General features: G+C 45.4%; 1 protein-coding gene across 7 annotated transcripts in view; it reads left to right on the top strand.

Moving 5' to 3' along the window:
- Positions 1 to 17880, top strand: part of LOC102455908 (rap1 GTPase-activating protein 1) — a 78164-nt gene that overhangs the window by 39767 nt on the left and 20517 nt on the right. For 3 of the 7 annotated variants that reach the window (XM_075903326.1, XM_089771800.1, XM_075903301.1), the window contains exons 7-16: positions 8818 to 8921; positions 9670 to 9748; positions 10295 to 10348; positions 10441 to 10524; positions 11837 to 11937; positions 12108 to 12237; positions 12495 to 12650; positions 16068 to 16139; positions 16330 to 16416; positions 16747 to 16881. In XM_075903326.1, coding sequence (XP_075759441.1) covers positions 8818 to 8921; positions 9670 to 9748; positions 10295 to 10348; positions 10441 to 10524; positions 11837 to 11937; positions 12108 to 12237; positions 12495 to 12650; positions 16068 to 16139; positions 16330 to 16416; positions 16747 to 16881 — 1002 coding nt within the window. The remainder of the gene's footprint in view (positions 1 to 8817; positions 8922 to 9669; positions 9749 to 10294; positions 10349 to 10440; positions 10525 to 11836; positions 11938 to 12107; positions 12238 to 12494; positions 12651 to 16067; positions 16140 to 16329; positions 16417 to 16746; positions 16882 to 17880) is intronic. The other 4 variants (XM_075903341.1, XM_075903337.1, XM_075903311.1 and 1 more) reach the window with 2 other exon arrangements.

The raw sequence follows: 17880 nt of genomic DNA, 5'->3' as shown, positions 1-17880 counted from the left end.
AGACTACCCCTTGAAGTACCTGCCTGCCCATGGACAGGGAAGATTAGATGTGCTAGTGTGTGTCTGGTCTCCATTGCAGAAGAGGCCTCATTGAGGCAGAAGTCCAGTTTGTCTGCTGTGTGAGACCAGAGACAAGGCCAGTGTAGGAATGATATTAGCATACAGACCCCTCACCAGAGACTTTTTGTCTCAATTAAATGAGCAAATGTTCTGAATCTGGTTCTGGAGACTGAAAATCATTTTCCCTGGAGTCTTGTGAAGTGCTGGATATGCCCCAGTAATCCCATATCTATTAGAAAAATCAGGACAAATTTCCAGAGCCACTCATATAGCCAGATTCATGCTGGATCTGATCTTTGACCTAACTGTAGCCCTGTTATGACTCTTACCCATCCCATGTGGGATGACTAGTCTGGTATAGCAGAGACTCACAGACCCAATGAGTTTGCAAAAAGTGCCGCACAATTGTAGCAACCACCGAAAGTGCAGTACTACCGAGCAGGCCCACCAACAGCGTAGAGGGGATTTGCTTGGGGGGCCAGTGATTCAAAAGGACCCCGGGGTGCAGAGCTGGAGCCCCCCATACACAGCTTGCTCAGGGCCCTGGCAAGGCTGTTGGCTCCCCTGCTACTGAGTAAGTCCAACAGATATATTTGGTTCATTGCTAAACCTTGCATTAGTTAACTGTGGTACAGGAAATCTTCATTTAGGGTTGCCAATTTTAACTAAAGATTAATCTGTAATTCCTGGAGGCTTCAGGACAATACTGGAGGGGTGGCAACCCTACACTTGATGCAAATGATCTTGCAAGCTACTACCTTCCTGGAACTGGTCACTGAGTAAACAGTAGTAAGTCACATCCATCAGCACACAATGACTTCCAGGATCCTTGGCTCTTCCCAATTACAGGATATCAATTCAGTCTTGGTGGAAGGAGACCAGACCACTCACTGAAGACAATGGAAGCTTCCTTCACTATGGCAGGGCTGAGTTTGGCCCATCATATGGGCACAGCACTGGGACAATAGTAAGATGTCCTACATCTATGAACAGAGGGCAAATGTGTGGATATTATTTGTTCTACTGGCAGCCTTTGACACCATCTGTGTGTAGAGGAAGACTGTGGACTAGCTGACAGCATCACTGCTGGGCACAAGCATGCTTTCACTTGGGAAAGTGGCAGAAACGGCAAGGAAGGAGATGTCAGTCCTTTGGTGGAATTGATGCTGCTCCTAATTGGATTGGAATGCATTAAGTGTGCAAAGCAGAGAGAGAAGCTGTTTCATAAGCACCACCAACAGCAAGCTTAAGGGGGTGCTTACCTCTTTTGCAACAAAACCCTGTTCGCCAGCCAGGTGTCAGGGGCACATTGTACTTCAAGTACTATCAAAGCATGGTGGTTTCTTCTTGCATAAGCACTAGCTAAATCAGGGTGGGTTCCTTGCCTTACAAACCTTTTAATCTGGCCCTTGCTCCATTGCCTTGCTCCGGCTCTCTGGCTAGGGAGCTGGGCTGGGGACTTGCCCAAGTCTAACCACCCATCACTCCCATGTGTTTAGGACCTGTGTGTCATGTGTTACTCTGGCTGCACAATTCAAATGCACTTCACATGTCCTCACAAGCCTGGAACATGCAAGCACATGCACTTGTTGGTTTTGGTGACTTTTCTAGCACCCAGAGGTGACTCAGTTGTGGAATTGTGAGAGGAGATTTCTGAGAGCAGGGACCTGGTGAATCTGAATGAGTTCCTGACAAATCAAAGCTAGAGAAAGGGCCCAATTTTTCTGCAGTGTGTCCAACCTTGTAAAGGCAGTTAGGATCTTCTTTTCCTTTTCAAAAATGAACATTGAAAAAAAGAGAGAAGTGGACAGTGAGTGCTAGGCTTTCAACAAAAAATGGAATGTAAATTTGTTTTCACAAACATGCATTTGACATCTGTATGCCTGATTTGTCAGGAGAACATTGCATTGTTCAATTATTACAATGTGAATCACCATTTTTCAGTCAAACATCCTAGTTATGGCAGCAATTTAACAACTGAGGAAAGGGCAAGAAAAGCTGAAAAACTTGCCACAAACTTAAAAGCCCAGCAAAATATTTATGTGTGACAAGCTACTGTTCAGGATACCAGTAAAAAAGGCAAGTTATGTTTTGGCATTTAAAATCACTAAATAAAATAAGCCTTTTCCTATAGGGTTATTTTGAAGAATAAATGGATGATATTGATGGCATATTGTTCTCTGAATACTAAAACAAATTTAAGAACATTAGTTTGTCACTAAGAACTCACTGTATAGAAGTGATTGATGAAAATTTGGCTTCTGAGTTGAGCAAGAAAGCACAGGGCTTTGTTGTCTTCATTAGCTCTCAATAACAACACCAACATCAAGGATGCAGCACATTTATAGATTTTTGTCAGGAGAATTGATGACAAATTTGAAATCAGAGAGGAGTTTTTATCAACAGACTCAATGAAAAGCACAACTAAGGGACCGGATTTACATGAGAGGGTGTCTGGGTGTCTTGAACATCTGCAACTTCCCTGGAGTAAGCTTCCCTGGAGTAAATCCATAGATGGATCACCAGATTTAAGTGGGGAAAATGTAGGACATTTAAAAACAATTTTGCATATATCAGAATTTTGCCCTCTGAAAAAATGTCCTGGAGATCAGTCATGTTGTTTGCACAGTAGTGAAAATAGTGAACTATATAAGAGTGAGGGGACTTAATCATCAGCAATTCATTTCCCTTCTTGAAGATACTGATACCAAATACCAGCACTTAAGTTTATCATACAAATGTTCACTGACTCAATCTAGGAAAGATATTTCAGTGAGCTCAGAGATTAAATTCATATTTTTCTGGAGATGCAGAGGAAAGAAATAGGACTTTCGAGCAATTAAAAAAATAATTGTGATTAATCATGTGATTAAAAAGTTAACCATGATTAACAGTACACTTAATCATGCTGTTAAAATAATAGACTACCATTTAAATATTTTGGATGTTTTCTACATTTTCAACTATGTTTATTTCAATTACAACACACAATACAATGTGTACAGTTTTCACTTGCAGTTCACCTAATACAAATACTTTTCAATATGGTACAATACTGGTACAATCTCTTAATTATGGAAGTTGAAGTTAGAAATATAAAATTACGTATAAGATAATAATTCCATTAAAAATAAAACAATTTAAAACTTTAGAGCTTATGTCCACTCAGTCCTAATTCTTGTTAAGACAATTGCCCAGACAAACAGGTTTGGCTACAATTTGCAGGTCATAATGCTGCTTGCTTCTTGTTTACAATATCTCCTGAAAGTGACAATAGGATTTTCCTATTTGTCTATGGACAATAGGATATTTCCATGTATCTATGCTAAAGATGGGTTCTTTTCACTAACAATTCAAAGCAGTGCAGTCTGATGCATGTTGATTTTCCTCAGATGCCACCAGCAGAACATTGATTTTCCTTTTTGGTGGTTCACATTCTGTAGTTTCCACATTTGAATGTTGTTCTTTTAAGACTTCTGAAAGCATGTTCCATATCCTATCCCTTTCAGATTTTGGACAGCTCTTCAGATCCTTAAACCTTGAGTCAAGTGCTGTAGCTATTTTAGAAATCTCACATTGATACCATGTTTGTGTTTTGTCAAATCTGCTGTGAAAGTATTAAAACAAACATGCACTGGATCATCATCCAAGACTGCTATAACATGATATATATGGCAAAATGTGGGTAAAACAGAGCAGGAAACATACAATTCTCCCCCGAGTTGTTCAGTCACAAGCTGGTGTCATGCCCACTGTCATTTAGCTATGATAAATCTCTGCAAGAATTACAAGTGGAGCTCATTGAGCTACCATGTGATTCCACCTTGCAGGAAAAGTACAATTCAGAACAACTGGCTGAGTTTTTTGTCTCCTGGAGTGAAACAAAGTTCCTAAATATCTGCAAAGTGACACAGAAAATCCGAGTTTTGTTTGGCTCTACCTATGTGTACAAACAAATATTTTCCCTGCTAAATTACAACAAATCACAGCACAGATCCCAGTTAACTGATCAGCATCTCAGCTCAGTATTGCAGATTTCCACAGCAAGAATGACATCAGACATTGATGCTTTTGTAAAGAGTGGAGACCAACTGCATTTTTTCAGATTAATTGAAGAAGGAATGGAAAGGGGGTAAGTTTGATTTAATTATGGTAATACCGGAAGCTCTACATGGTGTTGCTTGGATATATAGCTCAATTTTTGTTTTTTGGAAAATAAAATGAAAATGCACATGCTTAATTTAAATCAGAGCTCCAGGATGGGGCTAAGGATGAGAGGTCCAGTACGCTGGCTGCCCCGGGGAGAGAGGACAATCCCAGCTCTCTCTCACTGCAGCAGCTTTGGCCAGGTGAGAAGTGCTTCTCCATGACTGGTGGAGGCACAGCCAGGGGAGCAGTGCATATCGGCCAGCTGGGACTGGTCCGGGTTCATCTGCCCCAGGGCTCTCCAGCCAGAGTGAGGAATGCTGCAAACTGTGCACTTTCCCCTAGCTCCCTGGCAAAGGGGAACATCCAATAACTTCCAATGAATTGGAGGTGTGGGGAGCTTCAGCCCCCTGCCCTCTCTAAAGAACACCTGGTGGGGGCTCGGGGCTGGTGAAGTCCCCACAGCCAGCCCCTTTCATCTATCTGCTGATTCTGTCTCTTTTCTGCATGGCTTTATGAAAAGCAATCCCATTCCAGGCACATCCCATTTTCCTGGCATAACCAAACCCTGACCTTGCTTTAACTTAGGATAAGAGGAAGCTGCATACTGAATGTGGTGGTCCTAGCTCTTACTATTTAGGAAAAGTTCTTGAACAGCCAGCTAACCAGCCAGACTAAAATAAATAGTATATGTTGTTATGATGGTATACTTATAATAGAAAGTAATATTTTATGTTTATTTCCACTAAAATGCATCTTTGTTAAATAAAATTTATTTGAATATATCTTCTTCAGAGTTAAATTAATTAACAACACTGCTTATTTTGAAGGTAAAATAGTTTTGAATATATGTTGATCGTTACCACAGTTAAATGGACAAACAATGATTCAACAAAGCTAATTACAAATCGTAATGAAGACAGCAATAAATGTGAGAACTACCCAACTTTTATGTACTGCAGTACTTTGAAAGGTTTTAGATAATGTACAGTTTGTGACTATAACATAAGAACATAAGAATGGCCATACGGGGTGAGACCAAAGCTCCATCTAACCCAGAATCCTGTCTTCCGACAGTGGCCAAAGCCAGGTGCCCCCGGGGGAATGAACAGAACAGTTAATCATCAAGTGATCCATCCCCTGTTGTCCATCCCCAGCATCTGATAAAGAAAGGCTAGGGACTCCATTGCTGCCAACAGTCATTGATGGACCTATTCTTCATGAATTTATCTAGCTCTTTTTTGGTCATTATAGACTTGGACTTTACAACTAAGGATGTAAAGAGATAACCAGTTACCCAGTGAGCATCACCCTTACTGTGTGGTGTTTAGTGGTAACAAGTTAATGGGTGGCTCAGCTGGGCTGGAGTAGCCCCCTGCCCACCATGGGCTGGGGGCTGCTTCAGGCTGGCTGGGCGCACCACACCGTGCTGCAGTGGTGGGGGGCTGCACTAACAGGTGGTGGGTCTGGCCTGGCCAGAACAGCCCCTTTCCATAGCATAGAGCAGTGGGCTTGGCCTGACCTGAGCAGCCCCTGCCCACAGTGCACCAGACTCAGCCAGGTCTGGCTAGAACAGCCTGTAGTGTGGCAGGCCCAGTCAGGCTGGAGCTGCCCCCATGTACGTTGTACTGTGGGTGCGGGCTGCTCCAGACTGGATGGGCCGGCTGCATCATCCCACAGGTGGAGAGGCACTCCACAGTTAACCTGTTAAACATAGTTGACTATGTCTACACTGCAGGCTGTTCTTGCGCAAGAATTTGAGGAGGCATCTATACTGCACACACATTCTTGCACAAGTAAATTGACAGTAAAGCATCGGAACAGAAGGCTTCTTGTGCAAGAGTTATTCTTTTCCCCATGAGGAATAAGCCCTCTTGCACAAGAGCTCTTGCGCAAGAAGGCAGTATGGATGGGCAACAGGGGTTTCTTGTGCAAGAAACGCATATGGCTAAAATGGCTGTCCGAGCTTTCTTGTGCAAGAGAGCATCCATACTGCCATGGATGCTCTTGCGCAAAAGCACATCCCTTGTGCAAAAGCACATGGCAGTGTGGACACGCTTTTGTGTAAGACCTTTTGTGCAAGAACTCTTGTGCAAAACAGTTCTTGCACAAGAAGCCTGCAGTGTAGATGTAGCCAGTGTGTAACCGGTTAACTTTTTAAATTACTGTTTACATCCCTATCCACAACATCCTCTGGCAAGTAGTTCCACAGGTTGACTCTGCATTGTGTGAATAATTCCTTTTGTTTCTTTTAAATCTTCTACCTATTAATTTCATTTGGTGACCACTAGTTCTTGTGTTAAATAACTCTGTTCACTTTCTCCACACCAGTCAATATATTATAGATCTCTGTCATATCCTCCCCTTTAGTCTCCTCTTGTCTAAACTGAAAAGTCCCAATCCTATTAACCACCCTTTACCTTGCACCTGGTGGTTTAATTCAACATTTTTATTATGCTGTTATTTTAAATCTTGTTTTAAACCAGGGTTGGTATGTCCCTGTTATCTGTAAGAAGCACGTGGGTACCAAGGTAACAAGATGGTATTAATCTGTGTCTAGTACCAATTAGTATTTTACAGGTGATGCCAAGTACTAATTACTGTTTTACACCTGTGCCTATTATCAATTAGTGTTTTACACTATTAGCCTTGTTTGTGCCAAATTCCATAAGCAGCGGCTACCTCTTACTCACAGTTTTGCTGTACTTTATATGAGCAAAGTTGAAGCCATTGTTGGCTAGTGCTTAGGCTTGTAATACAGGGGCTTATATTTTAGGCCCCATTTTACAATACCCTGTGTTTCCTGTCTTTTAATCAGTTATCAGTCCATGAAAGGACCTTCCCTCTTACCCCATGACAGCTTAAGTAAAGTAAGATCTTTGGTGAGGGACCTTGTCAAAGGCTTTCTGGAAATCTAAGTACACTATATCCATTGGATCCCCCTTGCCCATGTGCTTAATGACCCCCCCTCAAATAATTCTAGTAGATTGGTGAGGCATGATTTTCCTTTACAGAAACCATGTTGACTTTTCCCCAACAAAGTATGTTAATCTATGTGAAACCAATTTGCATACTACTGAAGTTATATTTACTAGCCTGTAATTGCCAGGATCACCTCTAGAGCTCTTATTAAAAATTAGCGTCACATTAGCTACCCCCATGTCATTTGGTGTAATTTGACACCTCAGTCTGAGACAGTTCCTCAAACATGAGCAAAATTGCATGGTAAAATCAACAGCCTACTAATGTAATTTTCTAACAGTGTATTGTTCAACAGAATCATTTAATAGCCTAATCATTTAATAATGTTGACTTTGAAACAAACATGTATTGTCCTTGTTTGAACATACATTGTTAATTTTGTGATCATTCATGGCTTGCCATATAATTTCAATATCCAGATGTTGCCTTTAGTCCAAGAAGTTTGCCCACCTCTGGGATAAATGTCTGTGACTATAAATCTGGTAGCAGATCACTAAGACACCAAGGCTGGATTAAGAAAGGGGGTTTAGAAGCTGTAGCCCAGGGCCCCAGGCTGAGAGAGGCCTCAGAAAAAGATATCCAGGCCACCAGAAGTGCAGATCTTTTTGTCAAGCCCTCTTAGTTGCAGCCACTGTAGCCCCTGCATTTCAGCTGTGCCTGGCAGAGTGCAGGACATGGCTCCATGTACTGCTGTTCCCCACCCTACAGCTGTGCTGGAGCTGCAAGCACCAGGAAGCTCCACCCATGGACTTCCCTCCCCTATAGGCTCTGTCCTGTGGCTCCCATTGACCAGGAATCATAGCCAATGGGAGTTGCGGAGGGAGGTGCCTGCAGGGGTGTGTAAGGCAGAGTGCAGAGCCACCTGCCTGCTCCACTCCCTGGGGCCTCCACCACCAAAGGGGAGCTGCCACAACTCCAGGTAAGCACCCTGTCCTCCAGCCCCTTGCCCCAGCCTTGAGACCCCTAACTTCTGCATAGACCTGAGCCCCCTCCTGTACTCCGATTCCTGCCCAGATCCCACTCCTTACCTCCTTCTTAGCCCTGAGCCCCTGCCACACCCTAACTCCCTCATCCCCACCCTAACATCCTGCCATAAGCCCATTCCCACACTCCCAAGCCCTTGGCCCCAACCTGGAGCCCACTCATCACCCAACCCCCTTATCTCCGGGCCCCACCCTCACTCCCTCCTGCACGGAACTCCCTGGCTCAACCCTCCTGCACTCTGATCCCCTCCTTTTTGGCCCATCCCAGAGCTTCCAGGGTCTCTCAAAATCTAATAGCACCAGGTCTTCAGAAAAGCTAAGAGCTTGAAGCTTATAAGGGAGTTACTCCTTCAGCTTTAAATGATAGAGGCTTCTGCATTTGGTGCTGTGCAGCACAGGTTCAGTCCTCACCCGGGCCTGGGGTGGAGGAGGAAGATAAAGGGAGGGATGCTACAACTCCTGGAGAGCTCTATCTTGTTCAGAGCTGAGCCAGAGCAACATATGAGCATGAGATGTTAAGGATAATGGGACAGGCACCCAATGGTGAAAGGGTGTCTACTCAAGGGCCATGGGAGATTGGCAGTATCCTCGGTACTATCTGGTGGGTACCGTGAGGGAGTGAGCTTCTCTGACTTTCTATTTCTAGGAGCATCAGAACTTTTACTCCAATGACACAACCTTGGGCTACCTGATCCTTTCTGTGAAGTATGAGCAGACTGAGAGGCAGGACAACCTGTACCTGCTGCTGAGGTAACAGCATCCAGCATGGAAACGCATGTACCATGCTCTGTCTCCCACCTCACCAGGGCATCTTTCTGTGGCATAGATGTGGGTCTGGCTTTTGTGATCTAATGTTGTTGTTTCAGGGATGGTTACAGGGAACCCCATGACTGGGGAAACCCCTTTTTCATTCTCACTAATTTTTGAATGTTCATCTGTTTCTACTCACAGCTTCTCTCAGCTATGACCCTCAGGGAGCTTATATAAAACAGAAATCTTATGTAAAACAGGGGATCTAAAAGCCCTGAGAGCTGTACCATGGAATGTTTGCATTGAGCACAGACACACACAGGGATGTGCTGGTGTATGGTTGGAAGAGAGCCCGGTTCTGTGCAATACCCCTTCCTCGTGAGGCTCCGACATGCCATTGGCAGGCCAGCCAAAGCCAGATGGAGCCTGACCTGTATGAGGATGACCTCAAGGATGGAATTAGTTTTGTGTATGGGAGTAATGGGTCTGAGTCCCATTGTTGATGAAGCAACACTTGGATTTCTTTGCAATATACTTAATTGTTATTGAAGCATCAGGTACATAGCCGTCAGGTCAGCACAGGCACAAACCTTTTGGGAGCTAACCCTTTAATTGTTGGACCAGAATATTATGCAAAGCACAATATTCCCTCTATAAGAAGAGATGTGAAGGTACAGCAGGCGTCACATTAAGCAACCAGAGATGTTTGCATGTCCTTTTGGCACTTGCTTTTTTTGGTTTGTGGCAGGACTCGAACTGGTACCAAACACGACCTGATCCCCATTTCCTGCTTGAATGAGTTCCCCAATGCAGTCCAGATGGCAAAGGTGAGGCCCTGAGTACATTTCCTTTCACAGACTCATGGTATGTCTGTTGTGCAATCAGAGGTGTGATATAGCATATGTAGACGTGCCCAAGCAGGCTTTGATCTAATTAGATTGGATAACAATAACAGTGAAGCCACAGGCTATCCAAGCGCACCTGGGACCGACATATTTGAGCAACTAATCTGTGCTTCCACAACTTCATTGCTGTTCTGTGACCACAGACAACAGCTAGTTTGGGTCTAAACAGTTTGCAGCCACACTTCAGAGTGCAGTGTAGACATATCTTTGTCTGTCTCTGCTTAACTTTCACACATCAGCTTCCGCTTTCACTTCTCTCTCACCTGTCTTTTCCTTTCCTCTGGTCTTGTGGCCCTTTCTTGTCTATCTTTTCTCCTCACTTTGCCTTGGATTTTTTTACCCAGGAACTCCTATCAGGTATTGCTTTATCATCGATCTGCCCTCCTGCCTTCAGCAGGCAAGGGAGTCACAGCTCCCAACAGTGGCAGTGCTGATAAGGCCCAATTTTCCTTCCCTTTCTCTCGGCAGCTGCTGTGTGAGGATGTGAATGTTGACCGATTCTTCCCTGTCCTCTATCCCAAGGTATGTTTACAGTAGCTTCCTACCCACCTGTCACTCTGATGGCAGTGGCTGCTGGAGGGATGTTACTGAGACTATGCTTTCCCCCCTCCCAGGCTTCCCAGCTCATTGTTGCATTTGATGAACATGTCATAAGCAATAACTTCAAATTTGGGGTCATCTACCAGAAAGCCGGGCAGGTGAGCTCTCTGCACCCCCACCCAAGCACCCTTGGGTCCAAATATGCCAGGTCACATTTTTCAATCCCAACTCTATAGCCAAGAACTTAAAAAACAACTAATTATCTAGCAGCATCCTAAAGACTAACAAAACATGTAGAAGGTCTTTTAATGTGCTGCTAGACTTTCGTTGTTTTTTAAGTTTTTCCAGTTACAGATTAACTCAGAATCTATAGCCAAGGTTAAACCAACCGGGGGCCAAGGATTTTTAAAATTCCCTGACACTTTGAGTTTTGAAGGCTTTCTCCCCATGTCCCTCTGTCAGTGCCCTCTTCTGGATCCAAGGGTTAATTCTCTGCAATTTCTGTCCCAGGGGATTCCAGTTTCTCTTTGCTGTTGATAAGACTGGGTATGTCTACACTACCCCCCTAGTTCGAACTAGGAGGGTAATGTATGCATACCGAACTTGCTAATGAAGCCCGGGATTTGAATTTCCCGGGCTTCATTAGCATAAAGCCGGCGCCGCCATTTTTAAAAGCCAGCTAGTGCGAACCCCGTGCCGCGCAGCTACACATACAGATAGTTCGGATTAGGAAGCCTAATCCAAACTATCTAGTCCGTGCCGCGTGGCACGGGGTTCGCACTAGCCGGCTTTTAAAAATGGCGGCGCCGGCTTTATGCTAATGAAGCCCGGGAAATTCAAATCCCGGGCTTCATTAGCAAGTTCGGTATGCATACATTACCCCCCTAGTTCGAACTAGGGGGGTAGTGTAGACATACCCCCACAGTCCCAACCTAGTAAGAACAGCTCCTAGCGGTGCCACACGCTAGCCCCATCGATCATTTTCTTTCCTAATGTCTACTCTCCTTGCTGCAACATCACTGCACCCCACCTGAGAGACTCTGCCTCCTCCAGGCATTGGCCTTCTCTTTCACATTGGTTCTGGGGATCACCTTGGTGCTGTGAATGCACCATGATCTTCTTCCTTTCAGATCCAAGGAAGCATTTCCATCTCCTGCCTTCTGAGACCTAGGGACTTCTCTCCCTCCTGCATTGACCCCCGACTGACATCAGCCACATTCTCCATATTCTCAGTGCTTGGATGACAGGCCCTGTTTTATTTCAAAGAAAAGGAGATAGTTTTCCATGATATACGGGGGGATAGATCTCTGGATACCACTGTGGTTGAAGGATGTAGACTCTGTGTGTGAGAAGGGAAGTGAGCCTTCCCAAGATCAGTTTTTCTCTTTCCCTCTTGTCCAAACCCCCAGAGAGGTGGGAGTGTATGGTGAATAATTCTCTCTACTTATCATCTCTCCTCTCCTCTTCCAGACCACAGAGGAAGAAGTCTTCAGTAACACTGAGGAGAGTCTGGGCTTCCTAGAGTTCCTGGATTTCCTTGGAGACAGGATCCAGCTGCAGGATTTCCGGGGGTGAGTAGGGGAGCGTGATCCATGGGTGAGCATGGGCATGATCAGTCAGCACAGCCCTGGGAATGCATTGATTTGAGGGGGGTGCCCTTCAGCCTCTTCAACCTTTTGACATACAAGCTAGCATTACTGGTGTCTGCTTCCTTCCCCCTACCACATGGGACCAATGCCAGGTTCCGAGGAGGCTTGGATGTCACCAGGGGTCAAACTGGCACTGAATCGGTCTATACCAATTTCCGGGGCAAGGAGATCATGTTCCATGTGTCTACGAAGCTGCCATTCACAGAGGGAGATGCCCAGCAGGTACCATAAAGGGAGGCAGCAAATGATTTCGGAGGATGGGAGCGAGAACTGGTGGATGGGGCTGGGGACTAAGTGGGTGTTGGGGCAGGCCGTGGTAAGGGGTGGGGGTGGGTTAGGGTAGGATTGGGTTTCCAGCCAGGGGCGTATGATGTTCAGGTGTTAGCTGGGGGTATGGATTGAGAGTGCTGGATGGATTGGTGGCTGGGGAAGGATTCTCCCCTCTTACTGGTTTCTTTCATCTCACTTGCTCTTTCTAGCTGCAGCGGAAGCGTCACATTGGGAACGACATTGTGGCCATTGTCTTCCAGGATGAAAACACTCCCTTTGTCCCTGACATGATAGCATCTAATTTCCTACATGCCTATGTGGTGGTGCAGCTCGCTCATGGTGCCATGGGGGAGACCCTCTATAAGGTAAACACATCCAGTGGGCCTCTGTTTGGTTGGGGTTCCCCTTTCTGGTGGTTAGTTCCAAACTTCTGCCTCTTGCCTGGAGTGCAGATTCTTCCAGCCTTTGAGGAGGCAGGGATTTACCTAAACATCATTCTACCTGCTTTGTAAGTAACAGTCGCCACTATGAGCATGCACACAATCATAAACCCACATCAGATTCCCTGGCTGAGGAGCTGGACAGGGCCAGATTTCCAATGAGGCACAGTGGGCATATGCCCTAGCATTCTGAGTTTGCCCTTTATGCGATGTTCTAGCCCAGTTCTAGCTGGGTTTCTTTTAGCAGTTGTGAGTTGTATTTTGGGCTATTTTGTTACCCTCCTGCCATGGGCCACATTGTTCAGGAATTCTTGGGAGGGAGGGAGACTCCTCATGAGGTGCCCCACACCCTGCTCATCTCATGACGTGTCCTCTCCCCTTAGGTGATGTTTGTAGCATGCAGAGAATTCTTGTCAGAGGGAGACAGAATTTTTTTTTCTGCAGAAAATGTGCTGAATTTTTGCCTTTCACTCATCAGAGGCTGCTATGGTGCCAGAACAGCCTTTGATGGGTGAAGCCGACTGGTCTGGTGGGCAGCGGCAAACACCTAGCAGGCAGGTGGTGGATGCATTTTTCCTCAAGGAAAGTTACAGTAGCCTTCTTGGAGCCAGGTTCAGATGCGGAGCAAGCCACACAAGCTGGCTGGGAGGCAACAGGGCCACATGGGGATGTGGGAGAGAGGGCTCCAGGCAGGTCCATGTGGTAGGTGACCAAGTATCTGGTTTTTGACCGGAACGCTCTGTTGAAAAAGGATCCTGGCGGCTGCAGTCAGCACTGCTGACCAAGCTGTTAACTGTTCAGTTGGCCGCACTGTGCAGTGAGGCTGGCAGGCTCCTTGCTAGCTGCTTTGCCATATGCTCCCGGGAAGCAGCCATCATGACCTCCCTCTGGCTCCTATGTGTAGGGACAGCCAGGGAGCTCCACACACTGCCCCTGCTCCAAGCAATGCCCCATTGTCCAGGAACCATGGCCAATAGGAGTAGAGGGGGCAGTGTCTGAAAAAAGAGCTACCTGTCCAGACCTCTGTCTAGGAGCGGGAGCCAGACCAGGGATGTGCCACTGCTTCTGGGAGCTGCTTGAGGTAAGCACTGCCCAGAGCCTGTATCCCTGGGCCCCCCATGCCGCAGCTTCCTATCCCCCTCTCACCTGGCGAACTCCTCGATCTCAGCCCGGAGCTCCCTCTGCACCTCAAACCTCTCATCTCCAGCCTCACCTCAGAACCCATACCCAAAGCCAGAGCCCTTCCCCCCTCCCGCACCACAGCCCTATGAGTAGGCCTGGTAAAAATAAGCGAATATGTGAGAGGCAGTGACACAGGGAGGGGGGATGGAGTGAGCAGGGGTAGGGCATTGGCAAAGGGGGGGAATGGGCATGTGTTATGCTTATAAGAAGCACACGGGATCTTTTTCAGGGGAAAAGACAATACGCTGCTTTTCTTGAGAATGCAGTAGAGAAGCAGTTAGCATCTGCTTTATAAAGACAAACACACACACACACACCTAGGCTAGGACAAGGGAGATCAGGCACTGAAGGGTGTGCCTCGCCTGTAGCACTCCTTTCTGGCCAAGCATGGCTCAGGAGGATGGGATCTTTCTCCTCTTGGATTCCTTAAAGCTCCACACAGGCTTTTCTCTTCCAGAAATATCCTGGTTTATTTTCATAAACTGTTCCCATCAAAATAAAGTCATCAGAGTCCAAATCTCTCCTTTAAACCAGATATAGAGCTTTAGCCAGCTTCTCCTCCCATTGGCTTTTCTCTCCAGTCTGTCGTTTTACCCTCAGGCTTACAGAATTCAGCAATCAGACCTCCCCCTCCTGGTTTTTCCCTTGTTCCAGGGGAGAGTCAGAATATAGGGCGTATCTAGACTACACTAGACTTTTGAAAGAGGATATGCATATTCCATGGGAATTTGCATATCTTCTTTCGAGCTCACTTTCAAAAGCTGCACTTTCAAAAGTGAAAGTAATTAAGATGCAGTTTTGTCGGTGAACCCTCTCATTTTTCGAAAAGCCACTTTTCCTTAAAAAATGAAGTTTACGCGGCTTGTTGACAAAAAGGAGGGTTTGCTGACAAAACCGCATCTTAATTACTTTCAATTTCGAAAGTGAGCTTGAAAGAAGATATGCAAATTCCTGCAGAATTTGCATATCCTCTTTTGAAAGTCTAGCGTAGTCTAAATACGCCCATACAATCTTCTTCCCACAGAGTGTCCTGATTAGCTGGGAGAGAGAGGTGCTAGTCCCTGATTTTTAGAGAAACTAAGAGTCTGTGCCCTGCTCACTACACTCACCAACCCCCCTCTCTTTGGCTGCTTTTGTGGCCAGAGCACGTGATGATGTCATTCTGTCACCTGACAGGAAAAACTCTTTATATATAGAGAGAGAGAAACAATAGCCTGGATTTTCCCCAGGATCCTTTTTCCCAACACCAAAGTTTGCCTTCTGTAGGTCTTCACTCTAAAGAGTCCCAGGAGTTAAGGGACATGCAAAAGAATAGGTGTTGACTGACACTAATCCAGAGTCCTTAAGGAGACAGACACGCTGCTATGTCTGTGTGTAATTCCTGCTTTGCCACAGATTTCCTTTGAGATCTTGGCTGAGTCACTACTGAATGTATCTCCTTCAGTTCTCCATCTGTATAATGAGAATAAGAGTAATATTTCAGGGAGGCATTAATGATAATAAGGTACTTAGCTATGGTAAAGAAGTTCATATATGTGTGTATGTGTATGTAAGAAATGTTACAAACTGGGTATATATATTACAGTAGAACTCTTATGTTAGTAACGAATAGGGAACTGAACATCTCGGTATTGCAGCATTTATAGTGCTTATATTGCAGTGTGGTGCACTGCATCACTTTCTTTTTGTCCTTCAAACCACACTAAAATGACATTTAGCACAGTGAATGTGAAAGGAAATTGACTTGTGCTTCATCAACATCATTTTTGTTAAATAATACTATTCCCCCGCTGTGAGGGAAAATGGTTTGGATAAGTGGTTGTTCAGAAGACAGGTGTTCATAAAACTGAGGTTCTTTTGTGGCATAATAATATATTATTTAGATATACACTTGGGATTTAGCTGACCTAGTACTGTCTGCAGACTGCTTTACAGACTACATGCTGTGGAGAAGTATTGCCTTTTTGGTTTGTTTGAAATATATTTACCCTTAATTAAATTGGGTGCCCCGTAGTTTTGTATTATGGGACTGATTCACTCACTTGATGTTTTCAGGTTCCATGCCTTCTGTTTCCACTCTTATATAAGCTCATCAGTACGAGATGATGTGATTTTGGCTTTTATTATACTGTTGAAGAGGTTTCTTCTGCATTGTTTCAGGTTTCAGTAACAGCTCGAGATGACGTGCCCTTCTTTGGACCCCCTTTACCAAATCCAGCCATATTTAAAAAGGTTTGTGTCTTTGAGGCAAGTGATGCAGGGATCAGGAATATGGTCTATATACCCCTTCACTTCTCAGTTGCTGTTTCCAATATGGTTGGGAATGGATGGGGCTGGCTAACCCTGGGGGAGTAAGGAAATGTATATCCAGAGCCTTTCCTTATGATATCCATTCCAATCTAGACTTCTTCTTTTCCCACAGGGTCCAGTATTTCGTGAATTCCTCTTGGCTAAGCTAATCAATGCTGAGTACAGCTCCTACCGGGCTGAAAAGTTTGCCAAACTAGAGGTGAGTCTGTGTATGTGAGTGTTCGCAGTAATATTTAGTAAATGCAAAAACCGATGTTAATGCTGTGCAATTAAAGATGAAGAATTTCCTTAGGAAATTCACGTCCCTTAAAAATAAAATTAAATAAAATTAAATGTTATCTCAGCCATGTGGTGCTTCTTGTATGTTTTGCTATGTGTATATATAGAGAGAGAAACAGTTGAGGGAAGTATCAGTTATATCTGCAACATAGGAGTCTCCACTTTCTCTTCCTCTCTCTTAGTGCTCTGTCCTTCCTTTTTGCTGTTGTTGTGTTCTGTCCCTTCTCTCCCACTCTTTGCTCTGGTGCAGGAGCGAACCCGCAGTGCCCTCCTGGAGAGCCTTTTTGAGGAGCTGCAGCTTCGTAGCCGTAGCATGATGGGCCTGGCCTCTGGGGACGATGACAAGATGGAGAATGGGGGTGGTGGCTTCTTTGAAAATTTCAAGGTGAGAGATCAAGGCCTGCTGCAGACTCTTAAACTGACCCTTTTTGCAGAGCTGCTGCCTCCCACCTCAGTGCCAGTTCAGGGTGCATCAGCCCTGTTGGGCACTTGTGTTTGGGGTAGGAGGGAGGAGGGCAAAAAGTGGCTCCTTCTCAATGGCCATATTTTGCATTGTGCTTTTATATACTTCACAATGAAAAATGCAGCTTCTCCTTCTCCACTCAAGGGAGATGCAGCTTGGCACAGTACAGCATCCCCCGTGCTGTTCCTAATAGGAGGACTCTGGGTGGAATAAAATGAAGAGCTACGCCTGCTGGCCCTGGCTGGCATTTCGGAGGAGGGAGGAGCCAGTCTCCTGGGGCTCGTCTACACTGGCCCCTTTTCCGAAAGGGGCATGCTAATTTCACAGGTTGTAATAGGGAAATCCGCGGGGGATTTAAATATCCCCCGCGGCATTTAAATAAAAATGTCCACCGCTTTTTTCCGGCTTTTAGAAAAGCCGGAAAAGAACGTCTTCACTGGCCCCGATCCTCCGGAAAAAAGCCCTTTTCCGGAGGATCTCTTATTCCTACTTTGAAGTAGGAATAAGAGATCCTTTGAAGTAGGAATAAGAGATCCTCCGGAAAAGGGCGCTTTTTCCGGAGGATCGGGGCCAGTGTAGACGTTCTTTTCCGGCTTTTCTAAAAGCCGGAAAAAAGCGGCAGACATTTTTATTTAAATGCCACGGGGGATATTTAAATCCCCCGCGGATTTCCCTATTACGACCTGTAAAATTAGCATGCCCCTTTCGGAAAAGGGGCCAGTGTAGACGTAGCCCTGATGTATAGAAAAGAGATCAGGAGCATGCAGTATGAATGGGTCAGAGGAGCAGAGCTGTCTGACCCCTCAGCAGCACATCTGCTCCAGCCTGGCTCCAGGACAGCTGCAGCAGCTAGAAGGGCCCCATCTGATAACTGTTTCTAAAATGATGGTTTCTGTAGTAGACAGACACTTTGGGATATTG

Source organism: Pelodiscus sinensis, chromosome 1, assembly GCF_052426305.1.
Source record: "Pelodiscus sinensis isolate ZL-2025 chromosome 1, ASM5242630v1, whole genome shotgun sequence".
Taxonomy (NCBI): Eukaryota; Metazoa; Chordata; order Testudines; family Trionychidae; genus Pelodiscus; species Pelodiscus sinensis.
Note: the sequence above shows the minus strand (reverse complement) of the source record. Positions and strands in the feature narration are given on the sequence as shown.